Source organism: Abrus precatorius, unplaced genomic scaffold (genome assembly GCF_003935025.1).
Source record: "Abrus precatorius isolate BTA unplaced genomic scaffold, Abrus_2018 Scaffold8, whole genome shotgun sequence".
NCBI classification, from domain to species: domain Eukaryota; kingdom Viridiplantae; phylum Streptophyta; class Magnoliopsida; order Fabales; family Fabaceae; genus Abrus; species Abrus precatorius.
In genome coordinates, this window is record NW_020874428.1 from 35998316 (window position 1) to 36019739 (window position 21424).

General features: G+C 32.0%; 4 protein-coding genes across 8 annotated transcripts; 1 reads left to right on the forward strand and 3 right to left on the reverse strand.

Annotated features, from left to right (window-relative positions):
* Positions 1–841: 841 nt before the first annotated feature.
* LOC113874795 (protein STRICTOSIDINE SYNTHASE-LIKE 12-like) lies at positions 842–2417 on the reverse strand. Its single transcript, XM_027513009.1, has 4 exons — positions 2176–2417; positions 1891–2063; positions 1665–1764; positions 842–1334 (listed from the first exon to the last, which is right to left on the reverse strand). Exons 1-4 carry the CDS (start codon positions 2415–2417, stop codon positions 842–844), a joined length of 1008 nt encoding a protein of 335 aa, XP_027368810.1.
* A 3367-nt stretch (positions 2418–5784) lies between these two features.
* LOC113874796 (protein STRICTOSIDINE SYNTHASE-LIKE 12-like) lies at positions 5785–7367 on the reverse strand. The gene is made up of 4 exons (XM_027513010.1): positions 6919–7367; positions 6609–6809; positions 6480–6563; positions 5785–6277 (listed from the first exon to the last, which is right to left on the reverse strand). The coding sequence occupies exons 1-4, from the start codon at positions 7365–7367 to the stop codon at positions 5785–5787; spliced, it is 1227 nt and encodes a 408-aa protein (XP_027368811.1).
* Positions 7368–8391: 1024 nt separating this feature from the next.
* Positions 8392–11136, forward strand: LOC113848150 (protein MIS12 homolog). The gene is made up of 8 exons (XM_027477544.1): positions 8392–8566; positions 8679–8736; positions 8844–8963; positions 9575–9667; positions 9762–9891; positions 10586–10723; positions 10812–10865; positions 11064–11136. Exons 1-8 carry the CDS (start codon positions 8445–8447, stop codon positions 11075–11077), a joined length of 729 nt encoding a protein of 242 aa, XP_027333345.1. The 5' UTR covers positions 8392–8444; the 3' UTR covers positions 11078–11136.
* Positions 11137–12996: 1860 nt separating this feature from the next.
* LOC113845989 (phenylalanine--tRNA ligase beta subunit, cytoplasmic) lies at positions 12997–21372 on the reverse strand. 5 transcript variants are annotated; one of them, XM_027473770.1, is made up of 20 exons: positions 21241–21372; positions 21083–21138; positions 20865–20965; positions 20256–20385; positions 20042–20157; positions 19557–19623; positions 18880–18921; positions 18625–18666; positions 18351–18427; positions 17556–17682; positions 17302–17469; positions 16275–16403; positions 16023–16154; positions 15675–15809; positions 15178–15252; positions 14425–14532; positions 14238–14333; positions 14035–14118; positions 13734–13820; positions 12997–13572 (listed from the first exon to the last, which is right to left on the reverse strand). In XM_027473770.1, the coding sequence occupies exons 1-19, from the start codon at positions 21296–21298 to the stop codon at positions 13752–13754; spliced, it is 1812 nt and encodes a 603-aa protein (XP_027329571.1). In that variant the 5' UTR covers positions 21299–21372; the 3' UTR covers positions 12997–13572; positions 13734–13751. The 5 variants fall into 5 exon arrangements, 4 of the variants coding, with proteins under 4 accessions (XP_027329571.1, XP_027329574.1, XP_027329572.1 ...); XM_027473773.1 differs by having other exon boundaries at positions 13069–13572; positions 20294–20385; positions 21241–21324; XM_027473771.1 differs by having other exon boundaries at positions 13122–13568; positions 21241–21353.
* Between the last annotated feature and the right edge of the window lie 52 nt (positions 21373–21424).

The window sequence follows — 21424 nt, forward strand, 5'->3', positions numbered from 1 at the left end:
TAAAATTTTATTTAATATATACACAATTATTTTAAAAAATATAAAATTATGTTTAGAAAATTGTAAAATAGAAATTTATTTAATTTTAATTTAGTTCATTTGAAGTACATAATATAAAAATTCCATTTAACTTCGAAAATTATAAAATGGATTGCCTTGCCGGTAAAATATTCATGTACAAGATATAATATGCTTTAATTAATGAATGAAGTGAACACGGGTATAATTAGTCTAGATCCATTTATTATCCCTAATTGAGATTAGCTTGTTATTTAAGAATTTTATCTCGATCTAAATGACCTTAGTTCAACTTAAGATATAGCTAGCTTAATTAGTTTGCCTATTATTTGGATTTGGTTAGTTTTATTGAACTGTAGATCTTATTGTATTTGGGTCTGTAAATAAGTCTTTAGTGCAAACATTTAAGATGTTATGATTATTTTATAACATTGAATTTTCTTATTTAGAGAGTATTTGATGAATTATAGATGCTAGCAATTGTAATAGGAATAGTCATAAAGAAATCTTTGTTGGCTCATAAACTTGCAGTGATGAAATTTTGGATTGGGATTGTTTGGTTAAAAGAAAGCGTGAAGAGTTCCGAATCATTTACAACAAATCAAAATCTAACGGGCGAACGTCAGTTCCTATCCGAAAAATATGTTTTAGATCGATGGATATTCCTCTTTCATTTAAATGACGTCAATGCTAAAATAAGGATGTCATGCTGTGCTCTCAAATAAGGGTTAGAAGAGTAGTAAAGAGGATACATGGATCAACAACAGTTCCTTTGTTCCTTTATTTTATACTTTCCATAGAGGCAGCAGAAAATGAAACACTTCTAAACTATAGTTGAAATGGTAACAAAGGGAGCACGCAAGGAGCCACAATAGAGTGTCCCGTTAGACTCATGAACCTCACTAACCTCCTCACTCCCAAACTCCTGAGCAAGAATCACACTTCGTAAAATCATACCATTCTCATTGATTCTGAGCCCTGAAGGCACAATGGTAGGCCTTGCAGGTGGACGTGGTCCTATAAACCTGTTCATTGCCACCCAAAATTGACCATTTGGATTTCTCATAATGTTATCTGGGCTACCCAAAAGTTGCAAGAATATCTCAGATGAATTTGTTTTTGGCCCCCTCAGCCAGAATCTCTGGATTCTATTTGCCAAGAATTCACTGACTAGGACAAATGACCCGTCTCTGCTTACTGCTACCCCACTTGGTAAAGCAAGTCCCCTCATCAACGCTCTCGTTTGGTTGGTGGTTGGATCAAATGAATATAGGCTTCCAGAACTATCTCTGCTGCTTACCAATGCATAGAAATCTCTGCAAAAATTGTTACATTTGTTAATTTAATGGGCTACGGTAGAAAAATATGCTAAAGCGTCCAAGATTTTTTAATATCAGACAAAAAAGCTATATCATCTTACTATTTAAGTGTATAGATTTTCCTATTCCCCAAAAAATAACACGTATCTTGTAAAAAAAATATATTAACTTTTATCTTCTAACTTTTTCTCTCTACAAGAAATGTGTAACTTTTACGTATATAAGAGAATTTGTTAAGAGAATATAGGATTTCCCAATGCTAAATCTTTTACAAGAATCAATGTTTAAGAGAAAAAAAAAAAACAAAGTGCGGAAGGAAGTAGTTACTTGATCTGGTAATTAGCACTAGCTTCAGTAAAATAAATTACTCCATTGTTGATATCTACATCCAAGCCATCAAGAAACTTAAACGCAGGATAGCCTGGTCCTGGTGATAGTGATGGTGATGGAGATGGCGATGGGAAATGTGATGGTGATGGAGATGGAGATTGGGATGGGGGGAATGGTGATGGTGATGGTGATGGCGGCGGCTGTGGTGTTGATGTTGGTAGACCATAAAGGAATTGGGTTGGGGGTCCTCCATTTGGCCCAATCTTGGTGAGCCCAAAATATGCATCGGCTGCATACAACTCGCCTGTCTGATGATTAAACCGCAATCCTAAAGGCCTCCCACAAGATGCTTGAAGTGTTGAGAAGTCAGCAAGCCCATCACAAATTGTCTTGTTCCTACCATAAACCAACCAACGTAACAACATTAATTCATCAATCAAATGTATGGTTTAATTGTATAATAAATAAAATAAGTGAGTGTGACTAAGTCTTGCACTTCATATATTACCTGTTTGGCGAAGTGTAAGCATATTCCTGGAAACCTTGGTTTGGACCTACATATTTGAGAATTCTTCCATCAGAAACACCAACATAAGGCCCTCCGCCGTTTCTGTCAAACGCGATTGACTCTGGGCCTGTCAATGGTGACGGTAGTGGTAGCCTGTTTATTAATATAGCCACTGAAGGGGAACATAAGAGGAATACTATTAGATTTCCAAACATAGCCATTGTCATCATAATTTTCGACATGATTATTGACAATAATGTTTGATGTACGGCACGATGCATAAGAACTCAGTGATCATACTTATAGGCATGCATGCTATATATGCACGTAGTATAAAATAGGCAATAAGAGGAAACGTGAAAGAGCCCAGCCCCAACCCTGTAACTGTTACAACCTCGTGATAAAGCACACCACAAAGCAAGGCCTACCTAGAAACTTTCATAGTTTGTTACAATATTTGGATTTATTAGAATAAAGTACCATATGTGCAGATTGCGCAATGCATGAAAATGTGAATCTTATTATAGGGAGTAGTGATAATCGGTTTTGTGGTTTGGTTGCTGAATAAAAACCTTGAAACCTGCTACTCAACCAGCTTTCTCTCGTGTTCTCACCTGTGAAAACTTCTCTTCCACCTTTTTGCAACTCGCACTCCATGCCATGATTTGTTCTTATTCTACGAGGTGCCTCCAAAAAGATGCGCAAAATCTCCTCCAAGTTTTGTATACATTCAGTTTACTTTTTTCGGTTTTTCTAACTCATAAAAAGCTTGCAGAATAAAAACCTTGAAACCTGCTCCTCAACAAGCTTTCCCTCGTGTTCTCACTCGTGAAAACTTCTCTTCCACCTTTTTGCAACTCGCACTCCATGGCATGATTTGTTCTTATTCTACTAGGTGCCTCCAAAAAGACGCGCAAAATGTCCTCCTAGTTTTGTACACTTTCAGTTTACTTTTTTCGGTTTTTCTAACTCATAAAAGCATACAATAAAAACTTAATAAATAATAAATATTTGTTAAAAATTATAACATAGTAATGCATTAAATTTTATAATTTTCAATAAAAATTTATAATATATAAATTTTAGAAAAAATTAGTATTTTTTGTTCTTTAACTTTACAGTATATTTCAAATTTGTTCTTTTAACTTTTTTTAATTTACTTTAATCTTCTAAATTTTATAAAAGTTTTAAATAAATTCTTTTCTATTAAAATTCTGCATTTTATTAAAAAAATTTATCGTTTGATGTCACTGAGTATGCGATACTATTTATCATCTTTTTCAGATCTTTAGTATCTTTTCGTTTTTCTTATCTCTCTTTATCTTCATCTTCTTATCATCAACATCAAACATTCACTTCCAAATTCTAAATCTTAAATAACTCCACTTTTTAAATATCTATTTTTTATCTATAAAAAATTTGAACGCAAAGTATTCATTAACAAGAATCATATGTTCTAAAAGCTCAAAGCATAGTCTAAAAATAAGTTTGTTTTGATTTTTACATTCAAAAATTTGTCAAATATGAAAAATGAGTATTTAGAAAAGTGATTTGTTTATAATTTGAGATTTGGAGATAAGTGATTATTGTTGATAGCAAGAAGATGTAATTTTGATTAGAAATAAAGAAGAGAAAAAAGTACTTAAGATCAGGTCAGAAATCTAAAAAAGAAGACAATAAACAATAACATACAATACATATAACATAAAATGACAAGTTTTTTTTAATAGAGTTAAAGTTTTAAACAAAAAATGACCTAATTAAAACTTTTGTAAAAGTTAGAAAACTAAAAAAAAAGAAAAAAAGTTAAAAGATGAAATAGAAATGCAACTTAAAATTAAAAGATGAAAATACTAATTTAAATTAAATTTTATTATATATATTTTTACATAAACTAAAAAAATCATCTTATTTTAAGAAAATAATTACAACTAGTATACAAGTTTAAGTTAATAACTATTAGCGGTGTCAAAAAGGGTTAAACAACTTAAAAATAGATTAATTTGAGTCGTTTTTTATTTAAAAGATGGACTATATTTTTTAGCTCAATCCTTTTAAGGATGGACTAGTAAACTAACAGGTCAGCCTGTCAAAATTAAAAATTTTTAAAAAAATTGATTGATTATTAGATTAATAGTTCAGTCTTTAAAAAATTAACAAAAAAAATCACAATAAATTATAAAAATTATTTTTATATTAAAAAAATTAATATTTAATTTAAAAAAGTTAATTTTTAATTTTTAAAAATAAAAAATGAGTCTAAAACTGTCTCAATTCGCTATATTAACAAATTAAAACGAGACAAAGCTGGACAGGGCGACCAGTTTGGCGAAGCACAATTTTACCACCCCATACTCAAGATACAGTAGCATAGAAAAATCTAAGAGCATATCTTTATTGTTAAACTAATATAGTCACTTAACTAAGTTATTAAGTTTAATAACACTGGAGCAAGGCACCTTATAACTGATAAGTGATAAGCTAGTTAAAATTATATAACTTATAGAATTAGAGTTGTTTGTTTAGTAAACAGTTAGGTGAAATGTGTTAAATGGCTCGAAGTATTAAAATTATTAATTATTTTGGATGAATATAAATTGTTTAAATATTAAAGATGAAAATAAAAATATTAAAAATTAACTTTTATTAAACTAAAAGCTACTTAAAGTAAGTCTTCACAAACAAGCTTTTAAAAACTATAAACTCACATTAAAAGCTATAACTATCTAATGATTCTATCAACTTATCGTTTTAAAAAATAATTTATAAATTCTTAAATAAGATATAAATTTATGTTACATGACACAGTTTAAGCCTTAGACAGTAACGTAAAACTAAACTGTAAATCATAACTAGTATAAAAAATAAATATTAGTTGAATTTTTTGTAGTAAAAAAATGATTTGATCATGACTTTGTTACCATTGACATGATTGAAATTGATATTAATTTTAAAGATCTCGGTTGATTGGATTATTATATAATACACCTTTTAGAAAATTTTAGTAATATTTTTATAAGCATTTTATAGCTTTGATTATTTATCGTTTTTTTTATTTGCTCTTGATAAATAAAGTTGATAAAAACTAAAATTAAAACTAAGAAAAGAAAATATTAATAGTGATATTAAGTTAAATGATATTAAAGATAAAATTGTCGTGTTATAATTTTAAAAAATTAAGATATTCAACTAACTTTAAATAGTTTTATTTTAATTTAGTTAAAAATGTTTTATAAAAAGTATCAAAAGAAATACATTACAAAAAGAATCTATAATTAACAAAGATTTTTTCAGTTTAAAATTGGCTTGCATTTGTTTTTTAAAAGAACTATAATTTAACTTATTGAATCAAAGCCACCAATGCTGCTTACGCTGTTTACAACTTCTAGTGTTTGGTTAAAAGAAAGCGTAAAGAGTTCCGAAACCTTTACATAATTCAAAATCCAGCGGGGAATGTCAGTTCCAAATAATATACTAAGATCGATGTTATAATTTTTTCTTTTAAAATGACGTAAATGCTAAAATGAGGATATCATGATGTGTTCTCAAATATGTTTCTAACAGTTCCTTTATTTTATACTTTTCATAGAGGCAATAGAAAGTAAAACACTAGAATATAGTTGAAATGGTAACATAGGAAGCACGCAAGGAGCCACAATAGAGTGTCCCGTTGAACTCATGAACCTCACTTACTTGATCACTACCAAACTCCTGAGCAAGAGACACAATCTGTAAAACTATACCATTTTCATTGATTCTGAGCCCTGAAGGCACAGTGGTAGGCCTCGGAGGTGGAGGTGGTCCTATAAAACTGTTCATTGCCACCCAAAATTGACCATTTGGATTTCTCCTAATATTATCTGGGCTCCCCGTAAGTTGCGAGAATATTTCAGATGAATTTGCTTTTGGCCCTCTCAGCCAGAATCTATGAATTCTATTTGTCAAGAATTCACTAACTAGGACAAATGACCCATCTCTGCTTACTGCTACCCCACTTGGGAAAGCAAGACCCCTCATCAATGCTTTCGTTTGGTTGGTGCTTGGATCAAAGGAAAACAAGCTTCCAGAACTATCTCTGCGGCGTACCAATTCTGGGAAATCTCTGCAAAAATTGTCACTTTTGTTAATTTAATGGGCTACACTAGAAAAATATTTTAAAGCCTCCATGATTTTTCAATACCGAACTCGAGTTTTATCATTCAATTATTTCAGTCTACAAACCAGTATACTTCTTCTCAATGCCAAATCTTTTACAAGAATTAAGATTTAAGTGGAAAAAACAAAGTACGGAAGGAAGTAATTACTTGATCTGGTAATTAGCACTAGCTTCAGTAAAATAAACGACTCCAGTGTTGACGTCTACATCCAAGCCATCAAGAAACTTAAACCTGGCATTGTCTTGGAGTTGTGGTTGAGATTGCAGTTGCCAAGACGGTGGTGGCGGCGGCGGCGGCAGTGTATATTGAATGCATTGAGTTGGGGGGCCTCCGTTAGGCCCAATTTTGAGGATTCCAAAATAAGCATCGGCTGCATACAACTCGCCCGTCTGATGATTGAAACGCAATCCTAAAGGCCTCCCACATGATGCTTGGAGCGTTGAGAAGTCAGCAAGCCCATCACAAATTGTCTTGTTCCTTCCACACACCAACATAACAAAATTAATTAATTAATCAAGTGTATGATTTAACTATATAATAATCAAGATAAGTTAGCGTGACTAAGCTTGCACTTCATATATCTTACCTGTTTGGCGAAGTGTAAGCATACTCCTGGAAACCTTGGTTTGGACCTGCATATTTGAGAATTCTTCCATCAGAAACACCAACATAAGGCCCTCCACCGTTTCTGTCAAATGCGATTGACTCAGGGCCTGTCAGTGGTGACGGTAGTTTAAGCCTGTTTATTAATATAGCCACTGATGGGTAACACAAGAGGAACATCATCAGGGTTGCAAACATAGCATTCATCGTCATCGAAATTTTCGACATGATTGCCAATAATGTTTGATGTAAGACACGAAAAATATAAGAACTCTGGATGATAATATTTATAGGCATAGATGCTACGTATGCATGAAGTATAATGTTGTAGACAATAAGAGGAAACGTGAAGGAGCCCAGCCCCAATCCTGTAACTGTTACAATCTCGTGATAAAGCACACCACAAAGCAAGACCCACCTAGAAACGTTCATAGTTTGTTACCTATATATGGATTTGTTAATAAACAAAGTAGAATATTTGCAGATTACGCAATGCATGAAAATGTGAAGCACTGATTATAGGGAGTAGAGATAATTGGTTTTGCGATTTGGTAGCAGAATAAAACCTTGAAACCTGCTCCTCAATCAGCTTTCTCTCGTGCTCTGACTCATGAAAACTCCCCTTCTGCCTTTTTGCAACTTGCACTCTATGCCATGATTTGATCTTCTTCTTCGAGGTCCCTCATTTGTTTAGTTTATTTTTCGGTTTTTCTAACGCAAAATAGTAGACGATAAAAATTTTACCGTCATATATTCCATATAATTTACCATCACTAGCTCTGAATCTCGAATCACACTTTCACCGTAGAAAATATGATTGTCGTAACGACTTGTGAAGAAAATACCAATCACCCAAAGGAAGAACTTAGCAAAATACCTGTGTGGGCTTCGTATGATCCTTGTTGGGAGCAACAGTTTTCAAAATGGCAAGCATAAGACTAGTCCGTCCGTAGAATAAAAATAAAACGGTTTTTATTATCTTTAAATCTAATGTCAAGCATTTAAGAGACTTGAAAAATAAAATATTTATCACACTTTATATTTTTAATAAAAAATATTTTTATTTTTATTTTTATTTATTTAAAGTTAACTCGGAAGAATAATTTTAATAAATTTTCATAATTAAATTTTATATAAAAATATTATTTAAATATATTTTAATTTTTTATTGCTTTAATCTCTTCTTACAATAATTTTTAAAATTGTATTTAAAAATAAAAAATTACTAAAGCATATTATGATACTCATAAATTTAAAAGAGTATTTTATATTTTTTAAATTAATGAGTATAAATTTTTTATTATTTTAAAAATTAAAAATATAATTTTTTTAATTAAACTATTAACTTCACCATTTAATAATATAAAATTAATAATAAAAATTAATTTTAATAGATGGTAACAAACGATAGATTTTAGCGAAACACCCTGTTGAAGTAAGGGCAGGTGAGAGAAAAGTGCATTTAAAATTTGAAATGCGAACGATCGAACAGAGTGGAATTTGGCGGGAATGGAAGGGAGTGAGAGTGAGTCCGTTTTCGATTCGCTTAATCTGAATCCTCAACTCTTCTGTAACGAAGTTCTCAACAATGTCGACGACGTACTTGACCAAGCTTTCGATTTCTTCTACCAGTATGTAACACCCCCTTTTCCTTTCCATTTTTTCAAAATTATTTTCGTTTTTTTTTTTCTTACAACTTAGTTGAGGAAATTGTATGACTACGCGCTCCTGCGCACGTTGCAGGGACACATCGGCGAAGCTGAACATCGAAGGGACACAAAGGTCGCAAGATCTGAGAAAGGTTGGTATCATCTTTTGCATTCGATGCAATAATTAGGGTTGTTAATTAATTAATTAGGGTAATTATTGATTAATTATAATGACGTGGGAAGTGGTGTATTGTGAAAGGGTGTTGATTGCGTTCGGCAGAGGGTTCAATCTGTTTTGGACAAAAAGCTTAGTGCTTGGGAAAATTACGTTCTCCGTCACTGTTTTGCTCTTCCCCAAGGTTTTCGTATGCCTAACACGGTATGTTCCTCAACTTGTTATTGTTACTGTTTTTTATGCATTGTTGAAAGATTTGGTTATTGACTCTAATTTCTGTACCGCTTGAATTGTTATTTGTTGTGTTGATGATGACATTTTGCAATAACTATGACGAAATTCTTTTCGGGTTTGGATTGGAGAATGTTGATTTGGGTTGATGTTTTTTGACTACTGGCTGCATTGTGACTTTGTTATGTAGTGGTTGGTTGTTAACGAAATATTGTCGGGGATCATGAATGTCTTTCCAAGATTGATGTATGAACTTAATAATATGTGTTCGTAGAGGATGTTGAGAACTAAGCAGTGTGCATGTGCAGCATTGAGTATGGTGGAAGGGCGATGTCTCTTTTGAACCAGACATCTAAAATTTATGTTGTTTTGTTATTGGTTATGATACATGGGAAAAATATCATAATGCATAGCAAACTTGTATTATTTCGTGCTGTCTTGATTTTAATTTTTTTTTCTTTCCTGCTTTGTTCATGCGATTTAATGATACTATACAAATTCGTTAGCTAATTGAGGAATATTGCCTGCTTAGTATAGTTATTTTTTAGCTTGACATCTAACCTTGGAAGAAAGGGTACTTCCAGGATGAATCAAGTGAGAATGGCCTTGATCCAGATGCTCCTTTTGATCGAGATTTAGATGCTCAGTTAGATTCGTTGAGAGAAAAATTAACTAAGGTAATAAGAATGTTGATTGCTAAAATCTTTCTTCTGCTGAATTGGTACTTTTTGCTTCTCATTTAATTTATCTTGATACTACTTATGCTATCAGGTGGGGAAAGAGTCTGAAATGCTTGATCAAGAAATTCAAGCATTAGAAAGGAAATCTTCTATTAATGCTGGGTGTATCATTGAAGCAGTAAAATTATATGAGCAAAATTCTATACATGAGTTGTTTCGGGGTAATTAAAGAACTTCTCACTCTCTTTTTGGTTCACATCTCCTTTAGTATGCCCAATCCTGTTCCTCTGAAAACTATATCTGTATGTGTCAACACATGTTGCTTTTCTTATGCAGTTGGATGAAGCGAAAGAACATTGAATTCTCTGGATACATACAGTTTACTTAGCATTTGAGTTGATTTATTTGGAAATTATTTTCTAAGAATCTTCAGATAGAGATTTTCTTTTTTGTTTTTTCTTGTGTTTTTATTTATTTATTTATTTATTTCATAGCTAGTCATTGTGTCAAATGATGCACATTATGGATATTATCTGTTTTTCAATTTAGTTTTATACTTTTTTATCATTTATTATCTGATGGAGCTTTACATATAGATTAACATCTTTAAACAAGGGTACAACTTTATTTCCTTATAGCTTCTTAATACCACATCAAGGATCAAGCATTTGAGGGTAACCACAATAGGTACTAAGAGTTGTTATGTTAACCACAAAGGGTGATGTTAACCAAATAGAGGCAACTAAACAAAATTTCCTGGTGTCGTGCATTATTTTTATAAAAGTAGGCAGGAAAAATTTTGTATTTTCTGGTTGAAATTATGGTCGAAGACTCGAAATATAGCTGATAATATATGTTGAAGTGTCTAAGTTGACAGATCTTTAAATAATTTTAATACATCTTTGTTTCCTTTAGAGCTTGCGACAACTGCCTCAGAACTCGGAATGAAGATGGGAAAGCTAAAGACCAACATGATTGAAGAGACTGAACAAATGAAAACAAAAAGGATTTACAGCACTGAAACGGATCTATCAGCTATAAATCCTGCTAAAGGTAACCAAAATATCATCCATTGTATTGCAACGTGCATTAACTTTCAAAGGTTGAAATTTGTTTCTGAATTGATCATTCCTGTTTGCAGGCCTCTCAAATGTGAAGTTGGCTGATCTTGAAGAATTTGTAACTTTTATGAAGAGTATGTGAACTTGTCGTTTTCCATCAATCTAGTTGGACTGGACTTATGACTGCTATATCCATTGTCGTATATTCTGTCCTTTTCTGTGCTGATTAGTTGGAATTTGCCCCTATAAGGGTGAAATTATTCTGGGCAATTCCATGAATCTTAAAATTACCTATGTGTGATTTATATAAAGTATATATTGATAATTTTCAGTAGTTCCTAAATGAGTGTATGAAGCAGTTCCACAATGGTTGAAGACAGCATATGTTTGGTTCTCCCTTCGGCCAATGGAACACGATTACCCATATTAAATCAGAAGTTGAGATCTCTCAACATACAAATTACGAGATACTGGTGTTGGAAGGGTTTTTCGCTTTGATTAAAAATTTATATTTTTATATGGAACAGACATTTATTGCAAGTGAGGTACAACTTGCTTGAAATTTAACAAGAAAAATGCAATACTACCATCCGTTCTGCTAGTAACTGTTAATCACTAGATACACGGAAAAAACGAGTAAACCATCAAAATTGTCCATATTATATCTAAAATTCATCAAAATAATCTCTGAAGGAAAATGTGATTTTAGTTCTTAATGAATGCCGTTGTCACTTATTTCCTTATAGTTTTAAAGATTTATCAAAATAATTCATAATCTAAATAAAATATCATTTTAGTTTTTAAGGCATTTAATCATTAAATATAAAATATTTAATGAATAAAATTGTTAATTATTTTACTTCTTATTATTACTTAAACATTAGTTTTTTTAAAAATAAACTAACTTAACACATTTAAGTGTTAGTCAATTATGTAGCACATCTTTTAATGACAATATAATAGAGTGATATGACTTAAAGTTTATTTTTTAAAAAATTCATTAACTTGATTTCTAAATAATATCTATACTCAAAATTTTATAAGAAATAAATTAATTGATTAGCTATTTTTTATGTTATCATGTTATGTATAATGTCTAATAGACATGAACATTTTAAGTTATTTCATTTGTTAAAATAACTAATGTTTAAATTACAATAGAGATAAATGATTGACAATTGTATATTAATAATTACATGTATTAAATGTTAAAATAATATTTTATTTAAATTATGAAATATTTTAATGAATTTTTAAAACTATAAAGACTAAAATGATTAACAATTACAGATATTAAAGACTAAAATATCATTTTATTTAGTTTAAAGACTATTTTAATGTATATTAGAAACAATAAGATTAAATTGATAATTTACTCAAAATATATTCACCTTATTGAAAAAGGAAAAAACTTTTGAGATGTCCGAGCTTTACGTATAAAAGTATACTTCAATCATCCCATACAAGTAGGAAATAAAATATTAAAAATTGCTGGCGCATGCGTAGATTCAAGATAACAACTAGTGATCGCAGTGATATTTCTTCAATAAAACATATAGAATAAACGCTGGTATTTTAGAATAGTACTGTTTGATTAAGAAGGCATGAGAAAACAAAATGAAGATATATGGGCATGGAGTTGGAGACCTTACTCTAATATTGAGATCACAGTTTGTACTTCTGAACCCTTTTTGTACAAGACTAATGGTATTAGAATTTGATCAACAGGTTATTATATTATATTATATATAATGTAATCATTTTTCACCTTATTCTTTGGGGATCTCTATTAGCTGAGCAGTTGGGATGAAATTTCTTTCTTTGGACTTCTGCGTCTTTATTTCATAAAAAGAAATAATAATAATAATAATAACAACTAAGTCCATTTTCAACGAGGGGTGTGTTCAACAACGTAGTTTAGGGTAAATATCTGAAAATAAAACACTGCTCCTGACTCGAGAAAAAAATTATCTATTTACAAGATTATTGATGAGACACTTGAAAGATTATAATTTATCCCTAAAAAATACAACTTAAGTCAAATTCTTCTTATTTGTCATTTGAGTTTGCTAAATCAAAGTTACGTTATTTTTTTCCCAAAATATTATCAAGACCTTTAATGTAAAAAAATTATGTATGTCGAAATATTATTATTTGATTTGTCAATTAGATGGCAAACACCTACGAGAAATGAGAGCTAGAATTTGGACCGAAAAAGCAAAATTCGACATTCAAATCACATTGGACACACCAACCGACACAAAAGGAAACATGATACTACTGCCTTGAGACACCAATATACGTTTTAAAACTACAGATAAAATTACCGTATTGCTAACATATTTTGTGGACAAACCACGTCAATATAAATGGATCAAACAATAAAAACATCCATCAGTCTTAAAAAAAGGGATGCTAAAAAACGCAGACTAAATGGTCGACAAGTAGCTTGTGACTAATCTTCTCTTGTATTAACAAAATTTAAAAGAATAAATATCCTTCCTGTTAGGGTTTTAAGGCCAAAACAACTTTTTCCAAAAATAGCTAGGGGCTCTATAATTCATGGCAGAGATTAACCCAATTAGCGAATTCGTAGCTTCTGATGTTCTCGACACATGAAACGGAGAAACTCAAGTTAGAAAATGATACAGCTATATGATCAATAAAACATGCGTAATCAAGGGCATATTGATAACATTCTGCTCTCCAACTGTGTAGCTCTCAATTCCATAAAAAGTACGAGGCACATAGCATTTGACTTGTCACTCAAGCAGAAGAGTATCTTGATTCCCAGTTTGAAGAATCAATATATTCAAAGGAGCAAAGGGGGCAAATGGCTACCTACACACAAATCAATATCAGCCCAGCCAAAATTACACGAAGAAGGAGATGTTATAGCAGTCAGGGAAAGAGTGAAAGACACAGAAGAACAGCATGGAAAAAAACAAACTGAATCATTACGGGACTGACAACAAGAAATAGTTTCGGATGGATACACTTACAGTAGATAAAAATAATCTTCATAACAAACTTTCGATGTTAAGCTCAACAAAGGAGCAAGGATCAGGAATGTCGAAGTTGTTTAATACCTGAAAGAATACATAACAAGCAGAATTATTAGTATTATGTGTATGACTTAAAAGTATTTAGTTTTGAAATATATGTAAAATGACACGAAGAAAGCAGTGCCAAGTTCGTCTAGAGCAGATGTATTCAATGTCAGTGAGAAACAACTACTAAAAAAAAGGAATTTAAAAATTATGTACTAACAAAAGATGACATAATTTTAGTGCTCACGAATACCTCTGGATGAACAATGCCAAAAGTGCCGATATGCTTTTCTTTATAAATGATTCTAGCTTGCCTACCAGCAAGAAATTCAGGTTCCTTCAATAAGCAAATGAGTTCATACACAACTTATCAGAAGCACAATAAATCTTCCTTATTAGAAAAAAGGGCAAAATAAAAAGCACACAACTCTCTATGTAGAGTTGTTATACACTTACATGTGATCGTTCAATATAATACCCGGATTTATCACCAGGTGAAACAAAGGTAATCCCATTCTTCTCCATGACTCTGTCCACCAAGCCATGAATTATCTGCATATCATTGGATAAAATACAGTACAATCATCGAAGTATTGATAGCAATACATCAAAAACAGAGTACCAAATGAAGTGCCATGAATACCTCAAATCCTGCATTAGCACCACAGTACAAAGCAGCAAGTTGGCGAAGATTCTTTGCACCAACATCATTTTTGTCATCCAAAATTGCTATATCACCAACTTCAAAAATCTGAATCAATTTTGAGAGAGAAATGTAGGTATACTTACAAACTTGCAACAGAGTAGAAGTAAAAACAACAAAAAATAGAAATGTATAAATCAGAGGATGAGTTAATAATCGACATGTTTTACTAATGACAGGTGACAACCATTCCAAATTCCAATATAGAAGTGTCCAAACAACATCATTCTTTGTAATGTGTTCTAGCTTCCCACTATTTTCGATTTACTTTTCCTGTAATTTACAGCTTCTCTTTACACTTCCATCCAATTTATTGCTTAACTTACAGCTTTCCAGTTTATTACAGGTCATTTATGGTTGATTTATTTGACTTAATGACCAAGTCCACGAATCTCATGGATTATTTCTCTAATTCCATAGACACATCATGATTCATGTTAACCTTGGATGCTCAATTTTATCTCTAAGGAATGGTGGCAATGTGAAAATGAAAATAATGATTTGGACAGTAATTTTCAAAGCAGATTCATAAAATATTACATTGGAAACTTAAATAATAGATCCCATAGAATTCACCATCACTAGCAATGAGTTTTCATGCGCAGATCACTCTCATTGTTAAAAGTGATTCCTGCAAAGAGTCATAATTAAAAAAAAAAAAATCAATCACCCAGGGGAAAAACTAAGAAATACCTTTATGGGCTTTGGATGATCCTTGTTGTGAGCAACAGTTTTCAAAATGCCAGGCATAAGACTAGTCCGCACAGCCTGAATATATGTTACATCTAAAAATTAAATTATATAAATTCAGGAAAAAAACAAAAAAATAAAGACAAAATCAATATATCTTGGTGAAAAGTATTAATGAAGATTGCAGAAAAAATAAAGGTGATTGATCAAGTTGGACGTGTAACTTCAGATTGCAATTCAATACTAGGAACATAATCCACGCAGCAGAAAGATAAAAAACGAAAATAAAACAATTTGATGTAGTGAGGAAAGATGAATAAGCTATGTCAAACTGTTTTCTAGATGGGAACCCGCATGCATATGCATTGCTATCCTCTTAAATGCATTCCATGAATTTTTATTATTTTTTATGGCATTATTTTCATTGCAACTAAATAAACCTTTGTCATAAACCTTACTAGACACATTGCCAATGAAAAAGGAAGATAAAATGGGCGGACCTCAAAGTCTGAAGACCTAGGGTTTCCAATGATAACTGCCTTGGATTTATCATCTATGCGATTTAGCATGGCAAAGTTTTCCTTTTTAGAGCAGAGTATAAACGTCAAGACCTCTGTGAACCCAATCATTGCAACCTGAAAAGAAGTTAGGAAAGGAAGTATTCAGATAACAAGGCACTTCAAATAATTAACAACCACCTTCAAAATATGCTATGCTTGGGTAATATATTCTGTTTCACCAGTTTAATCAGAGATAATACAACCATTTCATATTTTACAAAAATTTGAAGCATGAAACCTTAACCTGATTCAATCACAAGAGTCATAATCTGTTATTTTGTTCTATACCTCTTTTCTGATAAGATCACTGAGCTCATTCAGAGGAAGTAGAGTCAAGGAAGCAGCCAACCTCTCTGAGCCCTTATTATCTACAACTGCTTTATCCTTCACAGCATTGAATCCATAAGCTATTGCAACGTCCTATAAGATTTTTTTTTAAAAAGAAAAAAAGGATAGAAAAAGGCATTGCTTGTCAGTAAAATATGTATGCAATAGATCTGATATGCATTCACGAATGATCAAGCATGTCACTGCCAATACCTCCATAACATCACATGGGTGAAGAACATCACTTCTAGTAGGAGGTACAGATACAACAAATTTAGACTCCTTACTGCCAGATGTAGACTGCTGGGCATGCAATTGCATCTGATTTAAGAACTTAGTGACCTGAAGAAAGAAAGGGTTAAAACAATAATGACAAGACAAACAATATTGCTTCAGTTGATGTTTGAAAACATGAGAGCATTGCATCTTGCATTAGAATCAAAACATTGCACATAAAAAGATTAGGTAGATAGAACTTAAGGAAATTATAACATGAAAAAACAAATAACTCAACCACAGAAGTAAAATGCCTTCATAAAAGAAAGTGCAGTCACCTTGTAATAAGTGCTATTTTTTTTGTAATAAATATTGATTGTTTAAACACACACAGAATTTAGTCCTTAAGATAAATTAGTACAGGAAAAAATTCCAATCACAAAATTAAAATCTGGCAAACAACAGGAGCAGAAAACTGTTTTAATCTTCTTTTTCATTTTAACATTAATGTCTTGCATGAAATGCAGAAAGATTAAACTAACATAATAATGTGATGCACCTGCAGAGGCTACCATATATTGAAGAAAAAAAATAAGAGAAAAAATGCTCTAAAGCCATTGGTTAAAAAATAGTTGCACATCTGACAATGCCTAGAACATATATGGAAGTATATTACCAATTATTAAAAAATTGCGAGGAAAAAAAAAGATGGAAGCTTCAAGCTTAATAAGATTGTTGACAAGTTATATCGTTTGTTTTTTATTTGGTAGTACATAATTCCACCCTAAGATCAGGCATCAACCCAAATAACCAACACTGTTGAAAGCACTTCTACTTGAACCCAAAATTAAAATAATTCAGAATCATCACAACAAAATAAGTTTAACTATGTTGATAATAAATGTGTTGATAGTAAGCTTAACTGACTTATCAATAGTTGATGTCCAATTGCACAAACAAGCCATTCTGTGTTAAGCAAATTTCACCTAAAATTTCACATGAGCAAATGATAGGAAACAATTACCTCTTCTGCCTCCAATGATACCCCAATCAATCTGGTAATGTAAGATAGAGAAACTTCCATATTGTAGACAGATAAATCAGGATATATGAGCGACTTTCCATCAGAAGAAATCACTTCAACTGGCTCGATGGTAAATTTATTTTCACAATATTCTGAGAAAGCTGTTACCTAAGAAAACATAAAATAGTCTGTCATCATTAAAAGAATTGTATCCCGTACAAAATACAAATAGAAAAACAAAACAAAATCATTACCATTGTATTTAAAACAATTTTCGCCTTTGTCAGATCAGTAGCAGTACATTCAATAAATACATTCCTTGTCTCCAAAGTGATGGCTGAATGTGCACCATTGATTATTGGGGGTAACGATAAAACAGCTCTGTCAAAATATTATAGTATATTCATAGTTGAATTCAGTAACAGCATTCAAAAAGTAAGAACATTAGAGAAAATTGAAGGCCAAGTGCCAGTAATTTGCTTTCTACCACAAGGCAGAAAATAGACCAGGAGCCTGGAGGTTCTGTTCAGATTATGCATCCATACAATGGCTAGCTAGTGTGCATGTGTGCGTCTGTGTGTCATGATTTAATATTAAAGTTTTATTTAAAAAACTTACAACAACTTTACATTGCATACAAGTGTATTTTATATCCTCTAAATCTGTCATTGTTCAATTTATATAAATTATAATTTTAACCTATAGGCTGTCTAAATATAACTTGAGTCAGCTAATAGATTGATCACATTTAAGAATCTGTCCTTTTTATTACCATGCCAGAATTTTTATCATTATCCTTAACATTCTCTAACTGAATTTTTTCTCCACATAGGATACAATCTTGGAAACAGCTAGCAGAGGTGAGAACCCCCATTTTGGTTTAAGCCAAGTACTTGTTTGCATAAATGTGCATCTATCATTTTATTCTGTGCAAAATATATACAACCCAGAGATTTTTGCAAGACTGTAGCAGCACAATGCAAAATAAGAGATAAAAGATTTCAAATATTTGTAAATTTAAACATCAGGATACTATGAAAATATAATACCTCCTGCTGTCATACAAAACAGGGTAAACAGGGGAATCCTCGATTATATGCAAGAATTTCTTCAGTTTCAAATCTGACTGTCAAACATAAATCAACAAGGAAGTATTTCGGACACATATTAAAGGAAGGACACTCAAACAGAAAAAGATAATCATGGATGAAATGAATTGCATAGTTGGGTTAGGTGAGCTCCAAAAACTTGCAAGCCTACTTGTGCTAGCTTTCTAATTACTTATGATATATATAGCAAGGAAAATATTATAAAAAAACTCACTTTGTAGAATTCCATTAGCTCATCAGCCCTGAAGTTCCTTTCCTATCACGACAAACGCACAGGAGGGGGGAACAAAGATAAGTTTGGCCATTCACATTAAAAATTCAAAGACCAGTTAATAATGTCATCAGAAGAATATTACACTAGAGAGTACAAGTTCAGTCATGTGCTTTAGTATCAAAGGATGTTGTAGTAGCATGTAATTTTTCAAACATATGCTTACCAAGAAATCAAATGTCATAAATAAGATTTTACCTGCTTTAGTGGTGTAAAATTTATACTTGAAGGTGGTAAAGCCTGGAAAATAAAATATGACTGAAGTCACTGATACTGATGAGGTACAGAACTAAAGATAATTAACTTACACAAGAAATTCATTAACTCGTTAATATCTTTTGTTAATTGGTTTGGAAAAAATTCAAAGAGTTTGGGTCAGAAAAACAGTAACATCAACCATTTCAAATGGACAGCAGCCAGAATCAAGGTCTAACAACAGAACACAGTTCCCACTGTCCAATCCTCATGTTAATCAGTAAAACATTTGCATATTCTCTCACATTTATAACTTAAGACAATGTAATTGTAAACTAACAATCACACTTCCAATGCATTGCAAGAAAATAATTTCTTTTAAAAAAATTCCTTATAAAATTACACATGATTTCAAGCAGAGCTGGGTGTCCATCACAATCAACCAAAGTGCCCAGGCAACTACTTTGTTTTCGTAAGGAGCACTAGGGTTCTTGCTCCCTAAAACACAGTAACCAAATATCGATCTAAATCTTAGTTTGAAAGTTTTATATCTACAATTCAAATAATTTTCATAAGAATCTTATACATAGTACCTAAATGTCTATTTAAATCTTACATTTGTAAGTTGTCTATCCACATTTCAAATTTTTATGCCCTACAATTTGATAGAAGAAATTAACCTCATAGGTGAAAGGGCCCTCCAATTTATCCAGATCATGAGTGCCAATGGCAACAAGAGTTCTTCGCCTGAAAATAGGAAAGAAAAATGAGAACAAATAAACCGAAAACCCCCTCAGAAAATTAAGCATGCTGTGACAAGAAATGACCAAAAACAACTAAAGATAACTGATGCATTGAAAAAGGAAACATAATTTAGAAAGAAAACATCATAAAGCAGAAATGAAAATAAAATAAAAGCCACCAGCACAAATGGTTTTGAAAATTTCTATGAAAGCCAGCTGAGAAAGAGATTAAGAAAATAATATACAATATTTAACCAAACTCATCTTAGAACAGATGATATTTTGTATATTCTAAATACCAAAAACTCAGTAATGAGAAAAACATTGATTGCATTCAAAGTCAAAAGGCTATTTTGGTTAGAATTGAGAAATAAGTAGTATGCAGCTCAAAATGAACTAAGCAGTAAGTTGAACCCCATTACCGACAAATGTTTTGGTGAAGCTTGTCCTGGAGATCAATAAAGCTGTTGTATCTAGCTTTATCAAAAGTTACACCTCTTAACACAGCACATACAACATATGGACGAATCAGAGATGTCTACAATTATTAGAAACAAAGGAAACACCTCATTTTTCATTTAACAAAGGCCCATACTAAAAATAATTTTAAAAGAAGTGCATGAATGACTTAACTACCTCTGGCTTCACATGCATTTTGAGCATTGAATCCTTACTAATGTCAGACAATCTGTAAGTGGGGATCTCTTGGAACCCACAGAAAACTCGGAGGGCTTGAGCAAGTCCTTCGAGGCACAGGAGATCATATCTATGCAAAAAGCCAAAAAAAAAAAAAGGTTAGAAGTTAGAACCATAATTTGCATTAAGGAAAATGAATAATTGTAAAAAAAAAGCCTATGAATGAATTAGAATGGTGACAAGGTGTGATGTTGTTTTAATTTCAATTTTTGTAACTTCGGTTTTATACAATACACATCATCGCCCTAGCATTAATTCCTATTGAAAAACAGCACGCTACAATGTTCTTGTCAATCACCTCCCACTACCTTATACAAAGCTGATTCCACAATGGAATAGAGAGTATCAATCCAAAATCCAAGAAGAAATCTAAGATGAAAAATCAAGAAATTTACAAAATTCTCCAGACTGAACGCATGAGTCAAAGAACGAAATAAGTAAAACAAGTGAATTGACGACAAACAGTTGAACATAATTAAAACATTTACTCAATCATATTTCCTTGATTCCCCTATGCAGCAAAAAAGATCAAACATATCATAATAGAACCTGTTGGCGGGAACTTCGATTTTGTAGATAACTTCTTCACCCTCATCAGCTTCTTCTTCTTCCAAATGCTTCTCTTTCCTCACAATTGCCTTCTCTGTGGTCTGAAACAGTCAAACTGTAGTCATCAGATGACAGTGATAATCATTACTAATTACTAATTTAAAAAACACATTGATTGAGGGTCCGAATTTGAAAGAGAAAGACGGTGAAGTACATACGACGTCATCGAGCTCGATTCCAAAACTGAAGCACAAGTCCTCGAATTCCTCTTGCGCTGAACAACCAACAAAGGCAACAACAAAATGCAAGATTCAGTATCAGCGCGTATGAAAATTGATGTATATCATAACAAAGTGTATGAGAAACGAAAGCTCACTGTATGTTTTTCCTAGAGCCGCAAACAGACGATCCCGCCCCACACTTACGGTAGGCATGGCGCCGTTTTGGTTTCGGAGTTCAGTGACCGCAACCAACAACGACGGAGAAACAATCTTTCAAATCCGAATCTGAATCCTTGTCCTAGTCTTAGGTCATTTATATGGGCCGTGGCTTCTTTTTAG

Bases quoted from the DNA above. Each gene is read 5' to 3' on its own strand.
- LOC113845989 (XM_027473770.1), bottom strand. From the start codon at position 21,298: ATGCCTACCGTAAGTGTGGGGCGGGATCGTCTGTTTGCGGCTCTAGGA. The intron at 21,139-21,240 runs GTGAGCTTTCGT...TTGGTTGTTCAG, and splicing joins GGCTCTAGGAAAAACATACA to CGCAAGAGGAATTCGAGGAC. The intron at 14,533-15,177 runs GTATTTCTTAGT...AAATTGATTCAG, and splicing joins ATCATCCAAAGCCCATAAAG to ATTTTTGAAGTTGGTGATAT.
- LOC113874796 (XM_027513010.1), bottom strand. From the start codon at position 7,367: ATGAACGTTTCTAGGTGGGTCTTGCTTTGTGGTGTGCTTTATCACGAG. The intron at 6,810-6,918 runs GTAAGATATATG...GGTGTGTGGAAG, and splicing joins GCTTACACTTCGCCAAACAG to GAACAAGACAATTTGTGATG. The intron at 6,564-6,608 runs GTCTTGGCAACT...AGACAATGCCAG, and splicing joins CCGCCGCCGCCGCCACCACC to GTTTAAGTTTCTTGATGGCT.
- LOC113848150 (XM_027477544.1), top strand. From the start codon at position 8,445: ATGGAAGGGAGTGAGAGTGAGTCCGTTTTCGATTCGCTTAATCTGAAT. The intron at 8,737-8,843 runs GTTGGTATCATC...GTATTGTGAAAG, and splicing joins GGTCGCAAGATCTGAGAAAG to GGTGTTGATTGCGTTCGGCA. The intron at 9,892-10,585 runs GTAATTAAAGAA...TGTTTCCTTTAG, and splicing joins TATACATGAGTTGTTTCGGG to AGCTTGCGACAACTGCCTCA.
- LOC113874795 (XM_027513009.1), bottom strand. From the start codon at position 2,417: ATGTCGAAAATTATGATGACAATGGCTATGTTTGGAAATCTAATAGTA. The intron at 2,064-2,175 runs GTAATATATGAA...GGTTTATGGTAG, and splicing joins GCTTACACTTCGCCAAACAG to GAACAAGACAATTTGTGATG. The intron at 1,765-1,890 runs GTCTACCAACAT...CACTATCACCAG, and splicing joins CCCAACCCAATTCCTTTATG to GACCAGGCTATCCTGCGTTT.